Source organism: Athene cunicularia, assembly GCF_003259725.1.
Source record: "Athene cunicularia isolate RWA chromosome 5 unlocalized genomic scaffold, athCun1 chr5_part2, whole genome shotgun sequence".
Classification (NCBI taxonomy): domain Eukaryota; kingdom Metazoa; phylum Chordata; class Aves; order Strigiformes; family Strigidae; genus Athene; species Athene cunicularia.
The window spans coordinates 969,776-990,258 of record NW_020799102.1 but is presented as its reverse complement, the minus strand read 5'-3'; the positions used below and the strand labels follow the sequence as shown (position 1 = coordinate 990,258).

General features: G+C 49.2%; 1 protein-coding gene across 2 annotated transcripts in view; it reads left to right on the top strand.

The window, feature by feature from the left end:
* The window catches only part of CCDC9B (coiled-coil domain containing 9B), a 49,825-nt gene that overhangs the window by 22,549 nt on the left and 6,793 nt on the right, over positions 1 to 20,483 (top strand). For both annotated transcript variants that reach the window (XM_026850261.1, XM_026850262.1), the window contains 7 exons: positions 3,833 to 3,907; positions 6,527 to 6,711; positions 8,077 to 8,138; positions 8,650 to 8,703; positions 9,142 to 9,247; positions 15,209 to 15,266; positions 15,620 to 16,428. In XM_026850261.1, the coding sequence (XP_026706062.1) occupies positions 3,833 to 3,907; positions 6,527 to 6,711; positions 8,077 to 8,138; positions 8,650 to 8,703; positions 9,142 to 9,247; positions 15,209 to 15,266; positions 15,620 to 16,396 (1,317 nt within the window). In that variant the 3' untranslated portion in view covers positions 16,397 to 16,428. The remainder of the gene's footprint in view (positions 1 to 3,832; positions 3,908 to 6,526; positions 6,712 to 8,076; positions 8,139 to 8,649; positions 8,704 to 9,141; positions 9,248 to 15,208; positions 15,267 to 15,619; positions 16,429 to 20,483) is intronic.

Here is a 20,483-nt window from a genome sequence, read left to right as displayed (position 1 = left end):
GCACCAGTGCTCTCCCTGCAGGCAGGGCTGGGGATACCACCTAATGTTTAACACCAGTTTTCTTAAAAAGCCACTCCATGCTCTGGCAGTGTTTCAGGATCATTAATACATTAGAGCTGCGAGCCAGCAGTCCGGGACCAGTGGAGCACAATGGTTAATTAGCAGGTTACAAACGATCTTTTAAATGGACAGTTGATAGGGCTGCAGGGCTTTTAAATTGTCCTTTTATTAACAGAGGTTCCCAGGATGGTATATCAGAAACATCTGTAATCAAGAAACAAAAGCTGCTTGCAGGGACTTACACAGATGAGTCTTGACTCCGGTGCTTCCATAGGAGAGGAACCAAACCTGTGGTGGGAAAAACACTTGCTTTTACATTGCATATGGGAGGGGAAGATAGGCAGAAAGGGGGGCTGAAAAGTCTTTAGCTCCCTTCAGGCAGCACAATTAGTAGGCAGATTTTTCGAAGGAGTTAGAAAAAAAATCCTCTCATGTACTAGTTTCAAAAATCCTGCCCAGCAGGGGATCTGAGCCCTGGAAAACCAGCTCTAAGCTCTCACAAAACTCTCCTCCTGCAGCAGAAATGCCAGTTCTGGTGTCAACACGTGCCTGGAGATGTAGGTACCAAAAGGTTAACTTAACACATCTGCTGGTACTTATTTTTGAAATAAGAAGACAGTGAAGTAGCCCAGAGATGTTGAAGCCTGTCAAACCTTTTGGTTAGAAGAACTGTTAGTACAAAACAATGATTAAGAGGGCTGGATAATAGCATCAGCATTCTCACTACTGCACGTTAACGCGGGCTGGGTATATGCAGGTCGGGATGTAAGACAAACCCCACAGCCAGAAGCATTTGGGATCCTGGGGCTGTATCCTAGTTCGGAGCAGGCGCTGCTCCACCTCAGACCATCCTGTGGGTGAGAAATTGAGAAATCCTTGCATAATCTCAGGATAAACAAACGTAATTTTCTCTGCCTACTTTAGGTTTTGGTTCCCTCACCTCTCTTCCCCTGCTGTGCAGGAACAGTTAAACTATGAGATGATAATGTCATTGTCATATTTCATAATTTTGGGGGTGGAGAGGAGGAAGGAGGAGAAAAACATGTTTTGCTTCCCCACAGCCTGGGTGTGTCATAACAGACTAGCAGCAGCTCTGGGGCAGCACGGAGCTAATGTGAAAATCTGCTTCTGAGCCGGTGCGAAAGCAAAGCTAACCATGTTTTCTTCACTGCACCGTTCAGACCTGCTTTCCTGGTGGACAAGAACGAGATTTTTTGGTCTTGTTTTCCACAGTGCCCTTTGAGAAGCAAAAGTAGAAACAGACTAAGGAAAAAGACAGTCTGGCTTTGAGTGAGGCATGTAAAACGATGGCGAGTTGTGCAGCGTCCCTGTGACAGAGTGCTACGTGAAGAGCTGGTGCCCAACACGCGGCAGCCTGCGGGGTGATGTCTCAAGGCAGGAGCTGCGTCTTCTCCCGTGTCCCGTGTGCTGCAGCCCGGTCCCTCAGCTGGGCTGTCCCACATTTCCCGGGCTCCTTGGCAGCCGGGGCTGAAGTCAGGCAGTGCTGGGCTGCAGACAGGCAGAGGCACACTGCTCCCCCCGCAGCTTACGCACACCCTGGCTCAGTGCTCCGGCTGTGCGGATGCTCCAAGCTTTCCGGTTCCCGTCTTTGGGGACACAATCAGGCATTGTCAAGGGTCCAAACCGAATCATTCGTTGCATGAGCTTGTATGAGAAATATGCAGACCCAGATGGAACAATAAGCACACCCATGCAGCTCCCTGCCTCAGTTTCCCCACCGGTTCTGAGCTGTCTTTGGCATTTCCAAGGCAATCAGAGCTCCTTCTCTCCTGTCTCTCCTCCCACACAAGGTTTCCCCAGGGAAGGAGGGGCTCCAGCTCTTCTGCAGCAGCTGGCTCCTTTGTACTCTTTCTAAAATGGTGAGTTTCTTTTACAGCTGCTTTAAAGGCTAAACATCCATCTGCACCTTGCTCCCCAGCCAGCCTCCTCAGATAAGCAAAGTTTCCAGGTTTCTGCTGGTTTAATCTCTCTATAAATGCAAAGTCTCGGTCTGGAGCTGCAGAGACTCGTTAGATCTGTTGCTACTAGGTTCTGCAAATGGGGCTGCACAAGCAGCTGATTTAGAGGCTGGAGGGAGCATTTTTAGTTACATAAGTTTTTGCAACAAGTTTTGAAATAAATACCCAGTATCATCTTTCACCATATCCTGGCCGTTTTGCAACAGGTCAGGATATGGTGAGGGGTGGCTTCTCTCAGTACAGACTCCTCTGCTTATTCCCCAAATCTTTGCTGAGAAATCCTAGGACAATATAGCTAACACCTTGCTGATTTCCAAGGATCTGTTTACACAAGCTTCCCCCTGTCCTGGAGCTACAGCAGCTTCACGCCAGTCAGACCTGGGAAGTTGTCATGCACTGAGGGCAATGTCCATGACACGCTTGCACCTGCCTCAGATGCAGCACACACAGAAAATCCCCCAAAAGTCGGCCCCCAGCTCGCTCCCTGCCCCATCTCCCCAGGCACACAGGGGCAGGCTACAGCAGGGATGAGTTGCCTTGAGAGGCTGGGCAGAGCCAGCAGGTATCAGGACTGGTGTCCCAAGTTTTCCACAGCCAGGCCGGTAATGCTGGGCTAAATCTGGGGCTGGCAATTCACTGGAATAAAAACCACGTTTCCAGCCTGGGTTGGACCTCACCGCATGGATGCTTTCTGGAACGGCTGACCCGACAGTTTGTGCTGTGACTTTCCTCTTTGTGTTTTAGTTTTGCTTGGCGGTGCAAAATGGCAGCGTGATAATCTCAGCCCCACATGCTCCCCAGCCCCGTAGCAGGGCACGCTAGGGCCTCTCCACTCGTGGCAGTGTTTGTGTGAGGCAGCTCTGGGGCTGCCACGTAGGGTTACAAAGCGGGGGGAGGCCGCCGTGATAAATGCTGTGCCACTTGGCAGCCACCCTCCTGCAAATCAAGTGCTGTGGCAACGCCTGGGTGGGAGTGGGAGCCACTTGTGCAGAGCCTCGGGCCAGCATCAACCCCCTGCCCTGAGGGGCTCAGCAGCCCTCCCGGTGGCACCCCGACAAAACTGTCTAACCGGGGCAGAAAGCCTTTCTTAAAAGATATTTATGCTCTGCAGACTATTTTGCTAAGACCTACTGTGATGCCACCCTGGCCTCTGATTTGGCTGCATCTGTATTATCATTCCCACGTAGGGCCAGAGAACTGCCTGGCCCACAGCGTGCCTCGTGTTTAGTGTCTGTAGCTCGTTAAGACAGAGGGGCTAATTTTCACCTCCGGGAGCTATCAGCCCTAGAGCAGAGTTTGCCAATCTGGTGGCAGCATGGCTAAACCCAGAAAGCAGGGACAGACCCCAGGAGAAGGGCACTGTGTTTGATAGGGACAAAAATCACTCCTAGTTTTACTATGCTGGCTTCTAACTGTGTCTAGGATGGGCTGCCAGCTCCTGTACAGTTGAATCATAACCTGGGTCTTTGGCCCAAATCTGAAAAGGTACCTGAAACTTGGTCTGCCTTGGGGAGAAATGGGGCCATACAGGACACTGCTTCCTCTAGTTTGGGAGGAGGAGGTGTCTGTGGGAATGCATCCCTTTTTCTTGCTTTTCTCATACATCCCTTACTTTCTGGCTTCTTTTTTTCTACATCAGTTTGATTCAGGGCCCCAGAAACCAATCTTTCCCCTTTTGCTGACCTTTTCTGGGCAGTTCTTAGATGTCCTGGTGAGCACAGTGTCAGGCACTGACTCCCCTGCCAGGAGACCTTGCTGAATCCTTGAAATAATTCCTGTCCATGCTCTTGCAGGCAGAGGAGAGGAGAACAGCAGAGAAGCGGAGATCAGACAGTGACAGAGGCCCAGAAAGTGAGCACAGCCGGAAGGTGAGTGGGGCCCCACATCTCTTTGGGGGTACCCTTGTCTTTGGAAGAGAAAACCAGTAGGATGTGCCTCCCCACCACTAAGAGTCACCTCAGCCCTAAAGGAAGCAGCAGCATGTTCTGGTGTGGTCCCCACTGTTCATCCCTTTCGTCATCCAAAGCTCTGCTGAGCAGCTAACACACCTGAAGCAAAGGACCTGCCCTTCCCACCTCACCAGGGCTGGTAAAGTCTCCAGCATGGCAGCAGTGACAGCATGGAAGGGAACGCACTCACCACTGTGGCAGCACAGGCCCAGCTGCAGGCTCTCCCAAAACCTTTTGCTTGTGGTTTGAAAGGCTCAGGCTGTGTTAGCTACAGCTCCTCACTTCAACAGAAGCTGAGTAGGATGGAGGTAAATTAAAGCACAGGCCTTCCCACTGACTGCTTAATGCAAACCCTGGAGGACATGCTGGCTCCCCTGAGCCTGCAGATGCTCTTAATTAATGGAGCACAAATTGAATAGCCCCACCTCAGTGCCATTCATTAGGAGGACACAGATGGGCTCTTAAACATTAATTCCAACTGAGCCCCCCAGAGCAGAAAAGGGGAGCAGGACAGTCCTGTGGTCTAACTAACTATGACTATGCTGCAACTGGGATGAGCCCCAAGTCAGGGACCAGCTTCCTGCCCCCCTTCTTTCCCCCAACTCTGTAGGCCCCACAGCTGCTTCTGCATTTACTACTGAGAGCACGTGGGCATCAGCCTTGGTCTTGCCCTTGCTTTTGGCTTCCCTTTTGCTCCAGGACAAGGTTATGGCTCAGAGTGCTTTCCTCACCCGCCAGCTCAGGAGGCGAAGCCCTGCTCTTTAGCTGTGTGCTGCTCGGCTTTTGTGCTTCTCCTCTGCAGGTGTCTCAGGGCAGGACCCCCTGTGCCTTACTGTGCTGTGGGGCTGGAACCTGGAGGGGGCACCCCTGGGCCTGTGCCCTATCCCAAGGCTGAGTGTTTGTTTGCCCTTGCTTTGTCCTGGGTGCCTGTGGGGCCCTCATCTCTCATTTCTTGGGGCTGCAGCCTCAGGTCCCCCAGCTGCTGCTAGCTGAGGAATGGGGGAGCAGTTACTGCCACCCGGTCCCTGGCCCACACAGGTAGGTCTCCTTGGTAACAGGGCTTTCAGTTGCTCCTTTCCCACTGCTCTGCTTTTATCCGCAGTGCAATGTTGAGGAGGAGTTAATTCCTGTTCAGGGAAGGGGTGAGGGTGGCTGGTGTGGAAGGGCACGTGTATGAAGTGATGAATTACCCACTGGTAATTAGCACCCCAGGACTCAGCTCTGCACTAAGCTCGTCCCTACGCAGTGTTGCTTGACAACGCACTGTGGGCAGTTGGCTCCTGATTCCACCATGTCCATTAACCTGACAGCTGAGTTACCCCCCACCTCCCTCCACATGCTCCATCAGCTCTGAACTATCTGTTCATTAAGCTCTAAATTGTTGAACAGTGGCAGCTCTAAGCTAGTCTGTCGTGAGGTGGAGTGACAAACCAAGAGGCTGAAAGCAGCCAAGGTGAAGAGCCCCTTTCCTTCGGGAATGCTGCTCTTGGCACTTGCAGTGCCGCCTGCCCTGGGTACAGGGTTGGCCCCAGCCCCAGGGCTGTGTGTGCCTGGTGGTCACAGAAGGCATTTTTCTTCTCCACCTTGTCAGTGTGAAGGATTTTGTAGGTGTAACTTTGATTTTAAGTGTCCCAAAGTCTTCAGGTTGGGGGAATCATCAGCCTGGTGCATCTTCTGTGAGAGTTCAACCCACCAAGCTCTGTTGGGAGATGTTGCAAGCACTCCGGGAACTAACTATATGCCATAAGTAAACCTTAGCAAAATGCCTCTTCCTGGAAAAATTAAGAACGTTTGGTTTTAAAATCTTGAGGTGAGCAGGAACACTGTGGGTGAAAGCCACTGTCTAATTTATGCCTGCACAGTTGAAGTGACTGCAAGTACAAATGGGGCAAATCAATCCTGTGGCCATTTGCACACAGAATTACAGGGGCATGCTTTAAAAGTTTGTAATCAGGTACTGACTATCTAGAATGAAAAACTACATCTTATGGCAGCTGCTTCACAGATCAGGAGGTCAGAACTGCTACAGGAGCCAGAGAAACACTGTGGTTCAGGTTAGGGAAACAGCAGTGAAGCCCCATCTCATTAAGGCAACAGGAAAGTACCCAGATGGCAAAATTCAGGGGTTTTGGTAGAAGCAATTTTAATCCTTTGAAATGTAACACACTTCATACAGTCTGGATGAAGTGAAACAACTTTTCAGAAATGCATTGCCACAGATTTTCATTATTGTTGTTGAATATCCCTGGGAGGGAATGTTTGGCTGTGGGTTTACAACATGACTCGAAGCAAGCTGTGTAACTTCCTCCTGCCTCAGTTTTCCTCTCCATAACGTCAGCCAGCCCTGGGACCAGTACATTTAGATGATGGGTAAAGCAGAGCCCCTCTGTGTGCATGTTGCTTTAGAGAGAGAAGCCGATCTTGCTCCAAGTTGTTTTCAAGTATTACTGAGCATTTCTGGCGGTGACAGTACAAAGTACACTGAAAGCAGCTGTTTCAGAGATTTTTACTAATGAGGAGCTCTTCTGCCTGCACTAGGATGGTGGGAAGTCAGGCCAGAAGAACCCTGGGGAGCTGAGTTTCCCCATGACTGGACGGGAGCGCTCGGAGTACATCCGCTGGAAGAGGGAGCGAGATCAGATCGACCTGGAGCGACTGGCACGTCACAAGAATGCGAAGGGCGAGTGGCGACGGGCTTGGGATGTGGAGAAGTCAGAGCACATGTAGGTCATCCACTGTCCTGGGGTGGTTTGTCTGCAGCAGGCCATGGAAAGCCAGTGATGAGATCTTGTGCAGATATTTCTTGCTGACTGAATCCCATGCTGTCACATGCCTCTCCCTGACCAAATCCACACTGCTGTCTCTTTCTCCTCCTGACCATGTCTGTCAGTGGGACCAGGTATCAGAGTGATTCTTGTATTTTCTTTCTGACGTGAGGTCAGATTATGTCCTGATAGGAGATCCTGTGTGCTGACAAAGATTTCCTACCTCTGGTCCCACCAGGACTTGGACTGTGGGAGGGAGGGCAGCATCAGTCAATGCTCAGTCTGTATCTGGAGGATCATCTCCACCTCCATGTGGGCAAATCCAATGGCAGGAGGGTGCAGGTGCTCTTCTAGAAACAGGGGTGGGCAAACTTGCATTGCTAGTCCGCAGGTTTTCTCACTGCCCTGCTTTTTTCTCTTTTTCAATCACAGGACAGGCCAACAAGCCTAAATCCTCCACACCTCATAAACAGAGCCCGTTCAGGCACTGCGGTGTGGGGGGATCGCTTCAAAGGGCTTACCTCAGTAATGTGGGGAGGTGCTGGGGACAGCAATACAGGAGAGCTCTTAATGGGGTCTGACACTTTGCTGCTTTAAACACTGTCCCTCTGACTGTGCTTGTTCAACTGGTCACAGCAGCTAGAAAGCTTTGGAGGATGACTTGGCACCTGCAGCAGGATAAGGTTTTGAGAGGTGGTGGAGTTAGGGAATCTTACACAGGTTTGCTGATAAAAGAGCATGGACAGGGCAGACAGGTGGGTCAGTCTTTTGGCTGAGGAATGGGACTAAATACATAGATTTTCAGTCACTGAGACCCCAATAATTAGAGGTGAATTGACTTAAGTGGGTTCTCAGTGTTGCTGGCAGGACAGCTCTGATCTGTTCTCATGTATACCAATTTTTAAGAGAAAAGCCATAATACAAATCAAGTAGGATTAGAAATCAACCAAATGAGTCTGATCTGACAAATCCTGAAGCTACTCCAGACTCTGGAAGCTTGGGAGGCTGCAGTTGAGTGTGGTACAGCTACACTACAGGCATCTATAGGCTTCATGGATGTTCATAGAATTAAATATATACATATGGGTGCTGATGTAAAGGTTTTAGAGGTTCTCCTTTGGGGTAGAATTGCCTCACAGCCTCATTTCTCCTGGCTAGTGCATGCAGTTTCAGCTCCTGCTGATAAACCTGCACATACTTGCCAGTGGGCAGGTGCAGAAGGGCCGAAGGCTGGAGCCTGCATTGTCTCGAGGTCTCCTGCCCATGCTTTTGCACACTGGAGGAGAACGGTCAGGTCTGACAATGCCTGTTTTTAACCTGCAGGTTTGAAGAGGACTTTGTTAAGGATGGGGAGCCAGCCTTGGATAATCCCAGCAATAAGAAAGGTTGGCAAGGGACACCTAGACTCTGTCCTGATGCTAGTGAATGCTGATCGTGTGAATCCCAGTGCCAGCAGCTGTCGTGGCTGTCGGTTGTAAAACTCTGCTTTCCTGGGCAAATGCCTCTGAGCGCAGTGTTGGGGTCTCAGCCCTCTCTGCTTTGCAGAGTGCTCAGGGGATGGGATTTGCGCGTCTGGGTGCTAGTGCTTTTTACCTTCCCAGGGAGAGCAGTGGCTTCTGTAACCTTGTACGGCACAATACGGAGGTTCAGTATGGCCTCCTTTCCCAAACACTAGTTTGAGAGGCAATCCTATTCCAGAGCACATCATCTCTGATCCCTGTGGCACATGCTGGCTTCTTTACTAGCATAAGTCCATCACAACTCCTGTTTCTCAGGAGATGGACTGGCAGAACAAAGCTTTCCCTTCTGACACCCTATGTGAACATCAGGCTTTCTGCTGCATGTCCATGACAGAACCTCGCTCACTTCTGTGCATGCTTTGCTCTGTCCTTTCAGGGGGAAGAAACGCAAGGAAATTCCAGCACAGGTCCTTCCCTCCCGACGGGAGAGGTGAGTCCACCACACGACGCGGTTGCGTTGGCCCCTCCGATACGCCCTCATGGAGAGAGTTCTCTCCGGGTGCTGCTGTGGTCTTGGAGTGCCTTTGGGGATCATACCGTGTGGCTGCTCTCGCAGCTCTGTCATACGGTCCGTGCTGTGTGACAAGGGAGAGCAAGAACAGCCCTTCTGAGAAAGCACGAGGAAGACTGTATCCAAAGAATGAGATTTAAAGTTATAATTGGAATTTGGAATAAAAAGTGCAGAAGAAACACCCCTAAATTCTCAATTTGTATTTATTACTTTAGAAAATATACATATGGTATGCGCACAGCTTCAGAGGCTTCCCCCCCAGAGGCACTTTCCAGCAATACAAGGATGCCGGCCCCTTCGGTGGTCCATCAGCTGGTTCTGCCTGCTCTTGCACGGCATTTCCAACCTGTCTTCTAGGTGGAGGACACCATGGAGTGAATGTGAGCGATCCTGGCCCGAAAGCAGTGCCTGCTGTGAGCAGCCGAGCCAAAGGAAAGGACAGGCTGACTGGCAGAGCCAGAAGGTGAGGAGGAGGCAGCAGCAGTGCTGTAATCTAGTGGTTGTGATACACCCAGGTCTCATTCCTTGCCTGGTTGTGAAGAAGGACAGAAAAAAAAAAAATTATTGTTCCACAGTGGCAGCTGTTCAGATGAGTTCACAATGGCTGGGACCATGTCTGGCAGGACTTCACTTAGTAGGGTTTGTGGTACTTGTGGGGTGCGTCATCACTGTCCTGACCCACTGCATCAGCTCCACAGCACAGCCCGGGGGGGTCAGAGTTACTCTGACCAGCTTTGGGGAGTGCTGGCACGTGCCCCAGCAAGCTTTTGAACACAGCTTATCTGACCTCCAGGCACTGCTAGTAGGGAGGAGCCACCCCCAAAAATAGTTTCCAACTGAACCAATAGTACTTAGGATTGATACTGTGGTACAGATGTCTTTCCTTCTTAAACCACTCTTAAAGATCCCTAACCTGGTGAGGAGGGAAGTGGCCTGCTCCTGCCAGCTGTGGGCAGCACACAGCAGACAGTAATTTGCACAGAAGTAATTTCAGAATATCAGCAAAACTAAGTGCATTTTACAGGTTCGCCCACATCCTCCCAGGGGGCCCCTCCCCTGCTGCTCTCCATAATTAAATTTCAGCACAGTCTCCAGTTTCCTGGAGCCACACTGACGGTTTAATAACAGTGATCGTCTTCGCAGCCCTGCCATGCCCTTTAGCGGGCAACAAAAGGATGAAGAGTTGATTACATACCCCAAGCCTCTTCATTTACCCAGACACAAAACCATTCTGGTAGCATTTAACGTTAGCAGGTTTCAGCCATCCAGGTCAGTTATGACCGTGCAGTTAAACAGCTGCATAAAGAGGTACGTGCTTCATGGGGACCCTCGCAGCATTTCCCAGAAGAAATTAATTAGTTGGAGGTCAGCTCCTGCTTGTGGTGACTTGGCTGCAATGAGGAGTGTTGGGCAGGATCTGTGTGTGCGGGGCTCTGCTCTGTGGCAGGTCTAACATGCAGGGCCTGGCACTGCATTAAACCTGAAAATCTTAGAATGTTGCTTTTGTTTCCAGTGGCTGCGCTTTGAGGAGAAGCACCTGAGCAGTCGTAACCCTCAGCTGGTTATGCTGTGGACTGGGAAGTTACCTACAGCATAAAGATGGGTTATTTTCTGACTCTCTAAGGCCTGTTTTAAAATTAAATGTAATTCTCATGAACTGATGAAGAGTAGGATCAACAGCATGCAAATAATCCTGTTAGTTTGTAAATTATGTTCTGTGCCTTCCCGAGTGCTCCATCCCCAGTAAAATGTACTTGGGAAAGAAAAGCTCACGAGCTGTGCTGGGGCTCGCTCTCCCCTCGCTGCTGATTGCAGCACAGGGGGACTGCAGCTGTTCCCAGAGGGATGAGCACACCAGTAGATTTGCTTTCTCTTCTTTCTGTAAATACCTTAGAAGGCTTCAGATTGCAGGCTGGACACTGCTGTTCAAAACTAGGAAAGATGCAGCAATTACACACAGTTCTGCCCCGCCTGAAGATGCTGACCTGTCAGGGCCAGACCAAACTCCCAGACCTCAACAACTACTCTCAGGAGTAAGCGTGGCTCCACAGCTGAGGTTTGCCGCTGAGATCTGGTTATTTGTGATAATAAAAAAAGGACAGGAAGCTGGTCAGAGAGAGAGAAGCAGAAACAAAATTTAAAAAGTAATGGGCCACAAGGCAGAGAGGGAAGAAACAAAACAATGACAGGGAGTTGCACAGAGGAAGATAACAATAAAATTTAAAAAGGGACAGGCTGCAAGGCAGTGAGGGAAAAACTAAAAACTGGGCACAGGGACGTGGACAGAGAGAGACAGAGAAAGAAAATTTATGTACAGGAATTACTTCAACAGCTGCACTGGAGGAGAGAAACAAAATAAAAAAATACATTCACCTGATACTATATGTAAGAAGTTAGAGTACGGGTAGCTCTTGGGCAGACACTACTACCCCCACACTGGTTGTAGGATTTTAAACAGCCACAAACGACCTGACTTTAGGCTATCATCCTTTCTAAAAGATAGCACTTCTTACAGAATCCAGCTTTCCTAAAATAACACAGCAGTTTTGGGCTAAATGGGCAGTGTTGATTTTGAGCAGCTTCTTGGAATGGACAAAGAGTTTGTTGCTTCCCTTTTATAGGCAGAGCAGGCGGTTGGATCACACTCTGATGCCACGGCCCGTGGGTCAGTCGCCTGCACTCAGGTCCTGCCTCAGGCTCCATCTCTGCCCTGGTCAGGCCCAGGGGAAGAGATGAGAGCCCGACCACTCCATGCTCGCCATCTCTCCTCCTCGGCAAAGGTTGACTTGTGCCCCAGAGTGTGCCTGTGACAAGCAGATGTTGACTAGTTTCCAGAAATCCTAACAGGGTCTTAAGCTACTTCTTTTTCCTTCTATGCTGAGCTCTGAGCCATGCCTAGAAGGAATGCCTTGGCTAGCTGTCTTATGGCAGAAACTCAAAGAACTAACATTGGGCTGGGATGTGATGTTTTGTACAGCCTCAGAGCGTCTGGCTGGCCAGCTCAAAGTGCTGTTCGATGACATCTCATGAGGCTGCCCCTCATTAGTGGCCCTCAGAATGTCTTCCTGCCATGGTCTTGATTTGCCCGTCTGCTCCAGAGCCTGGGCAGGTCGCTGAGGCAGCCTTCTCTCTGCTGGCAGCCAGGCCAGCTGGCATTGTTTCAAACCAAGAAGGGCTACGTCAGGGTGTCAGCACTTCTACCTGCTGCAGTAATACATTATTATTCCCCTGCTTTCTCACCTCCCCCCCCCGTTAGCAGCAGATTTACGCAGTGGGTCCAGCAGACTGAAGATCCCTTGTGCCTTGGATACGCCTGCTTGAAGCACATCAGAGTCAGACCTGGTCACCCGGGCAGATCACACACAGGTTTAGTGCTGTGGGAGCCCCAGAGGCTGCACTTCAGGGAGGATGTCGCAGAGAGGAGGCCTGGCTTGTTGTCATGGGCTTCCACAGCCTGTTTCTTGTCTCACAACAGACTGAGAAGGTGTTTTCTAGTACCCAGTGAGAGGCTCAGAGGCTTTTTAGTGCGTCTGACTCCTCTAGGGCTGCTGGGTTCAAACAGGATATTGTTCATATCCATTTAAAGGCTTTAAGGCCCCGAATAGCTAGTGCTAGAATCCTGTTTAAATGTCTAAATTCTCTTGCTGATGAAATTATAAAATCTTATCTACTATTGTCTCCACAGAGACATTTTTTATTCTTGTTCTTTTTATTTTTTCTCATTTTAATCTCACAGTGAAACAATACATCATACTCCTCCCTGAGCATCCTCCATTAGGAATGGGGTCAGGAGGTATCACAATTTAATTTTTTGTTCTCATTTGCTGTACTTCATATTTATCAGCTACCAGGATGGAAAAATCATGGTCCATTTAAAACTACAAAGAAGTATCTTAAATACCACTGATGTGAGTAGCTGGAACATGGAGTCCTGCCATAAAGTCCTTGTCTTCACCCGTGGACCCAGGAAAATCAGGGGAAATGCGGAACCCAAACATTTTTTTGCTGCAGCGTGGACATCTCCCTCAGCACCACCCAACTGGTCCATCCTGGCAGTATCACTTCAGAATAGCTCTCCTTCTGCCCATCATCTCACCTCATGGATGTTCATTTTTCTTATCTCCTCTCCACTGCATCCTCTGTGTCCTCTGTTGATCTAGAAGGGATCCTGTGACTCTGCTCATGTAATCTTGTCTCTGAAGCTGGAAGAGCATCCTGTGCTCCACTGCTGCTCTTTGGGAAGAGGCATTCCTGAGGCTTTTCCTCTCATTTCAAACCTCAGCTCAGGGAGCCGTTGATGTGCTGAATATGCCTTGCCTTCACTCCTGTCCGCCCTTTAGCACTCAGACTCCTCTCCTGCTTCAGTCCAGGCAACCCAAGAGCAGCAGCAAGACCCCCTTGGAGCATCTGGTGGTGACTTCCCTCAGCACCTTACCCCACAGAGAACAGGGAGCCAAGCTCCCACATAAGCATCTATCAGGGACAGCACTACCCATGCTAGGGAGTGTGCTGAGCATCTTCAGTGCCTGTTACTGATTAATAATACTCCAGTGTGTTAGTGGTAATGATGGAGAGGAGGACCGTCTCAGGTGGAGATGCTGAATATTTTAAAATTGCTGTCTAACTAGTGTGGGCTATCTTTAGACCTATGGGGGTGGTCTGTTCTGGGCTGGCTCATGCAGTGGTAGATGGAGCAGGGAGAGGCAGAGACCTGCAGTCAGCAAGGTTTTACTCTGTTTAGATACTTGTCTGGGGAGAGCATTCCTCAGCCTCACCAGACCGATGCTGAGCGCAGAGTGGAACTGGCGGCGAGGGTAGCCCACACTGATCCGGAACGCATCTGGCTACGCATGATGGGCTCTGCCCATAGGGCCTGACCTGCAGAGCTCTTGCAGGGCACTGCTGAAAATACAACCCCAATGGTGGGGCTGCTTCTGCAAAAAGGGGCCCTTTGTGGTTGGAGCTGGCTCAGCCGGTGACAGGGACCTACCTAGTATTGGAGACAAGACCTCCCCAGCTGTGGTCTGGGTGCTGGCTCAGTCCCAGCCCCACAGGACTGTGCCAAGCAGCTTTGCCTTCCGTCTGGTTAAGGACATGGGACCCAGCTCTACACTCTGAGAAAGCCTTGAGGTGCTCGCAAAGGCTGTTCGCTCCTGCCCGAAGGACTTCACCAGATAAAAAGAGAGCGTGAAGTGGTTTAGCATGCTGGTGTGGTGGAGCCGATGATGTAATTCCCACAGTTTTCACAAGGGCATGTGGGGTCACTAACACATTTGCCTCTGGAAGTGCTTGACTGCAGTCACTTCAGTGCACGTTTTCATTTTTTGTATCTTGGCCCAAATTTGCCAAATGAAGAGGCCAGTAAGCCCAGCAGAGTCTGCATAGAGAAGAATTAAATTTCACACACCTTTGCACATGTTGTATTTTAAGGGTATGGGGCAGAGAGAAATATGTGTATATTATATATGTGTATACATATAAAATGTTTGTGTGAGATACAACTCACCAGGCACGCGTTAAGAAGGTAAGACCCCTCTCTGCCCAGCAACACTGCATGGACAAATTCAGATTTATATTCACGTTCACAACTTCAAACAAGCAAAAACAAGCAGTTTGTCATGCAGCCTCTAAGCTGTGGCCCTCTGACACAGGATGTTGTAGCTGCTGCAAATTTATTGTGTGGTCAAAATGCACTTACACAAATCCTTGGAAGAGACTGTCTACTGAGCATGACTCGACAGAGAGATACCATCTCAGGCTCAGGAAATCCCAGAGCTGCACATTTCTGGGTGCTGGGTAGGGTACCGGGGAGGCATTAAACACATTCACCCACTTTCCAAACTCTACCCTAAGCCTCTGCTAGTGATGCTGAGAGGGGAAGAGAGCCTGGGCCAGCTGGGCCTTCAGTCTGATCCTTATGGGAATTCTTGCAGTCTGCTTGCACATGTCCACATCTCTGGTCTCCCAAACTGCTTCAAAGCAATTTTATCCTTCACTGTCTCCCCCCGTGTCTCCTGCTGTGGAGATCTGGGACACTTGGGCACTGCCAAGCAAGCAGGACAAGAGAACAAGACTGTGGCAGACACCAGCATAAGCAAACTGTGTATCTTATTAGTCTAATGACAACTGTCTGTTCTGGCAATTGGATTTTACATTTTCATTACATTTAGAATTCTAACAACCAGATCATTAAGATTTAGTGGTCTCAGATGAGCTCTCTGGATGAGCTGAGTGCTTTGCAGGTGCCAAGAGGAACTGGACCAATTCTGTCTGCTGCCTTCATCTCTCCTTGCCTGGTCAGGGGCTCAGACAAGGAATGCATGGCACTGGGAGAAATTCCTACCCAGGTGTCAGGCCCAGGGAGAGTGGCTTTGCCATAGAAGAACTTGAAGGCCTAAATTCTGGTATTTTTTTTTCTTGACAGATGGGATGCAAAAGAAGGCGAGGACATGTCTTTTCTGAAGGATGACTTTGATGGCCAGGTGAGTTCAGGAGTTCAAGGCTGGCTGCTGAGTTTTCTCAAAACATGCACCAACAGGCAAGTTGGAGGCTCTCAGCCAGTGCAGAGCTGGGAGCCCTCTGTGTTGGGAAAGGCATTCCTCATTAGCACGCCCCAGATGGCACCATGTGAGAGCAACTTCACTGCTGGCACTACCCTCTGTCAGCACAACCACCCCACTTATTCTGGTTCCTGAGCACTTCTCCACCTACCTCCTTTTATGTCCTTTAATTGCCTTTGCAATTTTTTCCTCAAGTTTTGAGAACCATCACAGGCAAGGAAAACCATATACTGGTGTTTTAATAAGCTGAGCTAAATATCTCCTTCTTTTCTCAGAGGAGCCTTGGTATGGACAAGCGGAAGAGCAGAGGTGAGGAGGGGGTGGAAGAGAACTGCACGGCTGAGCTAGAGGAGAAGGTGAAACAGCCAAGCCTCCAAGATCATGGGGCCTCCTCATCACAAAGGCTACGAAGTGGGAAGGTCCAGTCTGCCCACAATGGCCAGAAGGAGGAGCGGAGAGGAGCAAAGGGCTTCAGCGTGGAGGCGTCTGTGGCCAGCACGGGTGACTTGGAGCCAGGGCCCAAGCCAAGCAAGGAGGGCACTGGGGAAGATGCCAGCCAGAAGCCTGGCAGTGCTGACACTGCCCGGGAGAAGGAGATCACCGACAGCACTGCTGCACAGAGCAGCCTTCCAGGCACTGTGCAAGCCACCAGGCATGGCAGCCAGGAGACCTTGGCATTGCCCCTGAATTCAGATGGAGCTGGCTTAGAGAAAAACACAGCTTCAGAGCAGGAGTCCAGTGAGGACTCTTCCAACAGCCACGGAGGAAAGCTGGACACAGCAGGAGACAGACTGGATGCAGGTCAAGGACAGCTGGTGAGAAAAAGAGGGGAGGAAGTGACCCAAAACCCTGCTCTTCAGGGGGAGACGCTTGCACTGAGAGGAGGTGAAGATGCTGAAGGCACTGAACACAGAGGAGAGCCTTTGCCCCCAAGGAAAGCCAGCTCTGACAAGACTGTTGTGTCTGAGCAGGACGCAGCAAAGTCACAGTCCAGGGAAGGGGACCAGCCTGAGGATTGTCAGGACAAAGACAGTGGGGAGATTCTCAACTAGCAAAGATTGTACCGGCTTGCCTGAGACAGAAGGTGAGTTCCTGACCCCCCTCCCCGGTGTGTTTGTTGCCCGTTAACACTCTCACCCATAAGGTAGAAATGTGGAGGAGGGGGCAAGGAGAGCGTGTAGGGGCTTTTCAGCAGTTACTTTTGCAAGACATGTTTTTTCCAGGCAATGCCACACAGAGACCAGGATATCGGACTCATGGGTGCGAGGTCAGAGCAGAAAGTCAGGATGTGATTCCACCCCCAGCTTAGGCAGTAAGGTTGCAATTCACTCCACCTAACTCAGGCTGAGCACAGAGGCACCTGATTTAAGATCTGGGCTTCATTTCTCCTCAAAGGAGAGAGGTGAGCACTTCCAGAATGCAATCCAGCTTGTCTAACACATGAATTGCTCTCAGGATACTCCTGGCTCTATCCTTTAAGTAGAGGCAGCGGCTCTATGCCCTAAGTAGGCACTTCACGCAATGAGCTGCTCAAAGCTAGGCAGGCAGATAGCCCCTACCAAGTGCCTTTCCCAGGCTTTTCTTCAGACCCTGGCCAGCAGCTTGTCGCCAGTTATTGCTTAGTATTCGTCCCAGAGGTACAAATGAGCTTAGGGCTGAAGTGGTTAAGCTGCTAACAAAGAGACTTTCACTATAATCCAATACCATTCAAAAGGCATGGAGAAGCGCAAGCGTTACAGCTATTTGAAAAAGACAAAACATCAAGAACCAGCAGGAGCTGGTTCTGTGCTTGAACTAAAATTCCTTCAAGTGAGGGAAATTAATTCAAACAGCTTTTAGGAAAATGTTAAGAAATACCTGGATGCACATAGCAGGGGTTTACTGTCCAGGCCATGCCTCTCCAATCTACCAAAAATCCCCCCCAAAGTACAGGATGAAGGAATTAATGGTTACTTTTCTCACTCAGGATAAGTTTAATTCTGACTTAAGAGGAAACAATAAGTTACAGTAGCCCATTTTCATCTCAGCAATGAAGATTTCTATGGTTTAGTAATAGGGCCCTTGAGCGTGGCTCTTGCCTTCATCACGCCTCACTGAATTCATTACAGCAGGCTTAATTATAAACATAGCCTTATGTCTTGTAGAAGAGGCTGACTTAACCTGGTGTTTGCACTTAAGCACTTGTGCATCTGCTTGGTTAAGCTGGAACTCAAGACCAGTATTGCACTCTGAAAATATTTATTGCTTGGGAAACACCAAGTGTAATAATGCCATGGGAAAAATGAGGGGTGAACTGGTGTCCCATGAAGTCATCCTGCCTGCCTTCCATCTATCTCCTTCCTCGCTGCAACACTCGTTCTCCTTCACCCGGTCCACAAGAGAGCAAGTTCCTGCCTCATTTTCCCTTCTTTTCCAAACAATTTGAGTTTCCAGGTGTGCCTAAACTATGCACTCAGCATCAGATACCACCTTTTGATGCAGACAAAGTAAATCAAGATACTTTCTGGTTTTGAAATTTCCTGTAATTTAGGAGATGCTTCAGATTTCAGGCGAGCTCCGTGCAGGATACGGATGGCAGGTCCTGTGGGGACAGGCAGCCTTTAACCAAAAGCAGCTGTTCTGACCCATGTCAGGATCACAGGAACAGGTGCAGCTCCATCAAATCTTACACCGGGAGAATGCATTCTCATTCTTTATAACCCTTAGAGCAATCAGAGTCGCTAATTCACAGCGAAGATAAAATGGCCTGTGATTGTTTCATCTGAAGGTTTCTTGCCCTTCCCTCTGAAGCCTCGAACTTTCTCGCTGGCACTGTGAGCCAGTTTCCCCCATCTCAGCAGTGGGTTTTGGGTATTTTTCATTCCATCAACTGCAAGAGCATTTAGAGAATGAGTGCATGAGTGCTGCTTGGCTGTTAGGCTTTAATGGTGTTCCAGGGCATTGCTGTCACCTCCTGTCTGCTGAAGTCACCACAAAGCAATCTGACCCCTCCCTTTGCACCAGTGACAGGCCACTATCAGTGTTGGCTTTCCCAAACCAGATCATTTGCAGAGTGAATTCTGCCATGATTTATTTGTAGTGGGGAGAAGAGCCAAGAGAAAAAAGAGAGTGATCTGCCTTTAACTGCTCCCTATGTCCAATTTGTCAGGAACATCCCTTGGCAGACAAAAAAAAATGCAAGACCTGGATTTCTCTAGCACTAGCTCACAACAGCTCATCTGCGCAGCTTGACAGCAGGGCTCCTAGGAGCAACAAAACAGCAACAATGACAACAACAACAACAACAACTAAAAAAGCGAAAGCTCATTTGGCTCAAGTCGGTTAAGTTGTCAGTGTGTTTGGAGCAAAAAGGTCTCGTGTCTATTCCTGCCGTAGCTTTGAAGTTCCCAAATCAACATGACAGGCTGCATAATGACACAGATGGCAGGCAGAAATAACCACCGGCTGGTAGCAGCCACTTCCCTTCTCCCTGGGCTTCTGCTTCCTAGTGCTCTACAGACAGATCAGTTTTAGAGCACTGTATATATAAAAAGCTGCAGAGCTCTACTTTATCTTCATGTAATTCTCCCTGAAGTGTTATTTTACAGCAATTCTTTGGAACCAGGTCCCTCAGGATTGCCCCTGTTTGAGGTGTGTTTCAATCCCTGGCAGGGTTTTCCTGTTTGGTTTTTTGGCTTTCTGAGCCTGATGCCTGCAGCTGACTCCAGATGATGCTTTAGGGCAAGGATTGTCCCACAGGAAATCTGCCTCCAGCAAAGCCCTTGCCTGTGGCCCACAGAGGGACTTAATAGGTGTGGCCGTCCCGGAGGGAGATGTCGCTGCCTTCACTGGAGTCTTTCAAGGACGTAACTGTATGTGGCAGGCCAACGATTCTGCCTTTTTCAGCCCATCTAATAAAAAGTGCAGTATTATCAGGCAGAGATAGATTTAGCAAGAACCAGGAAAAAAGCATCATTCAGGAAGCTGAAAGAGCAGTAAGATCAAGCATTAAACAAAGAGCTGCACTTTTTTGATAGAAGGCAAAATTAAAAATTTATTTATTCCTTTTGTGCCTAGTACCATGAAATCAGGTGCCCAAACCACCTTAATTATTTTCTTCCTCTCATCACTTGAATATAATCTCAAAGGGACAGGTAGTCCTGAGTGAATGGCCCATAATCCCATCCAGAGGCTGTGGGGCTGGTAGAGTTTGTGCTAGCTGATGCTTACACAGAATCGCAGATGTCGGTGCCCAACTGCGCTGACCTGTCAGGCTGACACAGTGACAAGATTGTCCCACTGCAGCAGTGGATGAAGGAGTTCCTGTGGCAAGGGGAATGGGTTGTTGTTATGCAAAGTCTCCAGGAGGTACTGAGCAGCTTGGTAAACCCAGGCCAGCTGGAAACCTTTCCTGCGTTCTGTGTCCATGTAACAATTATACCAGGGAATGCCCTGAAGTGCCTGGGAGAAAACATGATCAAAGACTGTGCCAAGAATCCAAACTATACAGAGTCTGAATGACTGCTGTCTTGGAGGACAGGATGTTCAGAGCAAAAACCATTATTGTAAGTAGGACCCACATGAGATAGGACCAGCCTTAAGGAGAAGCATCTGGAGGGATGCATTGTCATGGGTTATCAAGACTGGTTAATAATTTCCTGTCAGGAGGTAGCAGGTAACTTCCCAGTGAGATTTTTTTTTTTTTTCCTGTGAAAAATAGATTTGACAAATGCCATTCATGCACCAGAAACGTGTCTGCTCCAACATTTTGTATTTCATAAACCCCAAACTGGAGCCCTCATTAAACCTTTTCAAAACATAAAATTTTTATGTTATGTTTTTAAATACTGGTAATTCAGTTTTGATACGGTGCAATTTTTGGAAAATCAGCATTGAAAGAGATGGTGTGATTTTGCAAAATACAGCCCCAAAAGGAACGTATAAATATCATGCCATTAAAAAGTTCATATTGTAGAATTTCTGTCTGGTAGAAAATCCTGTACCAGCTCACTTCACCTGACACCAGGGATGTGCCCTCTGGTCACAGATGCAGCCTGTCCCAAAGCACAGCAGGCGTCTGTAACAGCAGTCATCAGTGATCAGCGATGACACCATGCTCTCCACCTGCCCTGCTCCCTGCACTGTGGGGCACATGGGGTG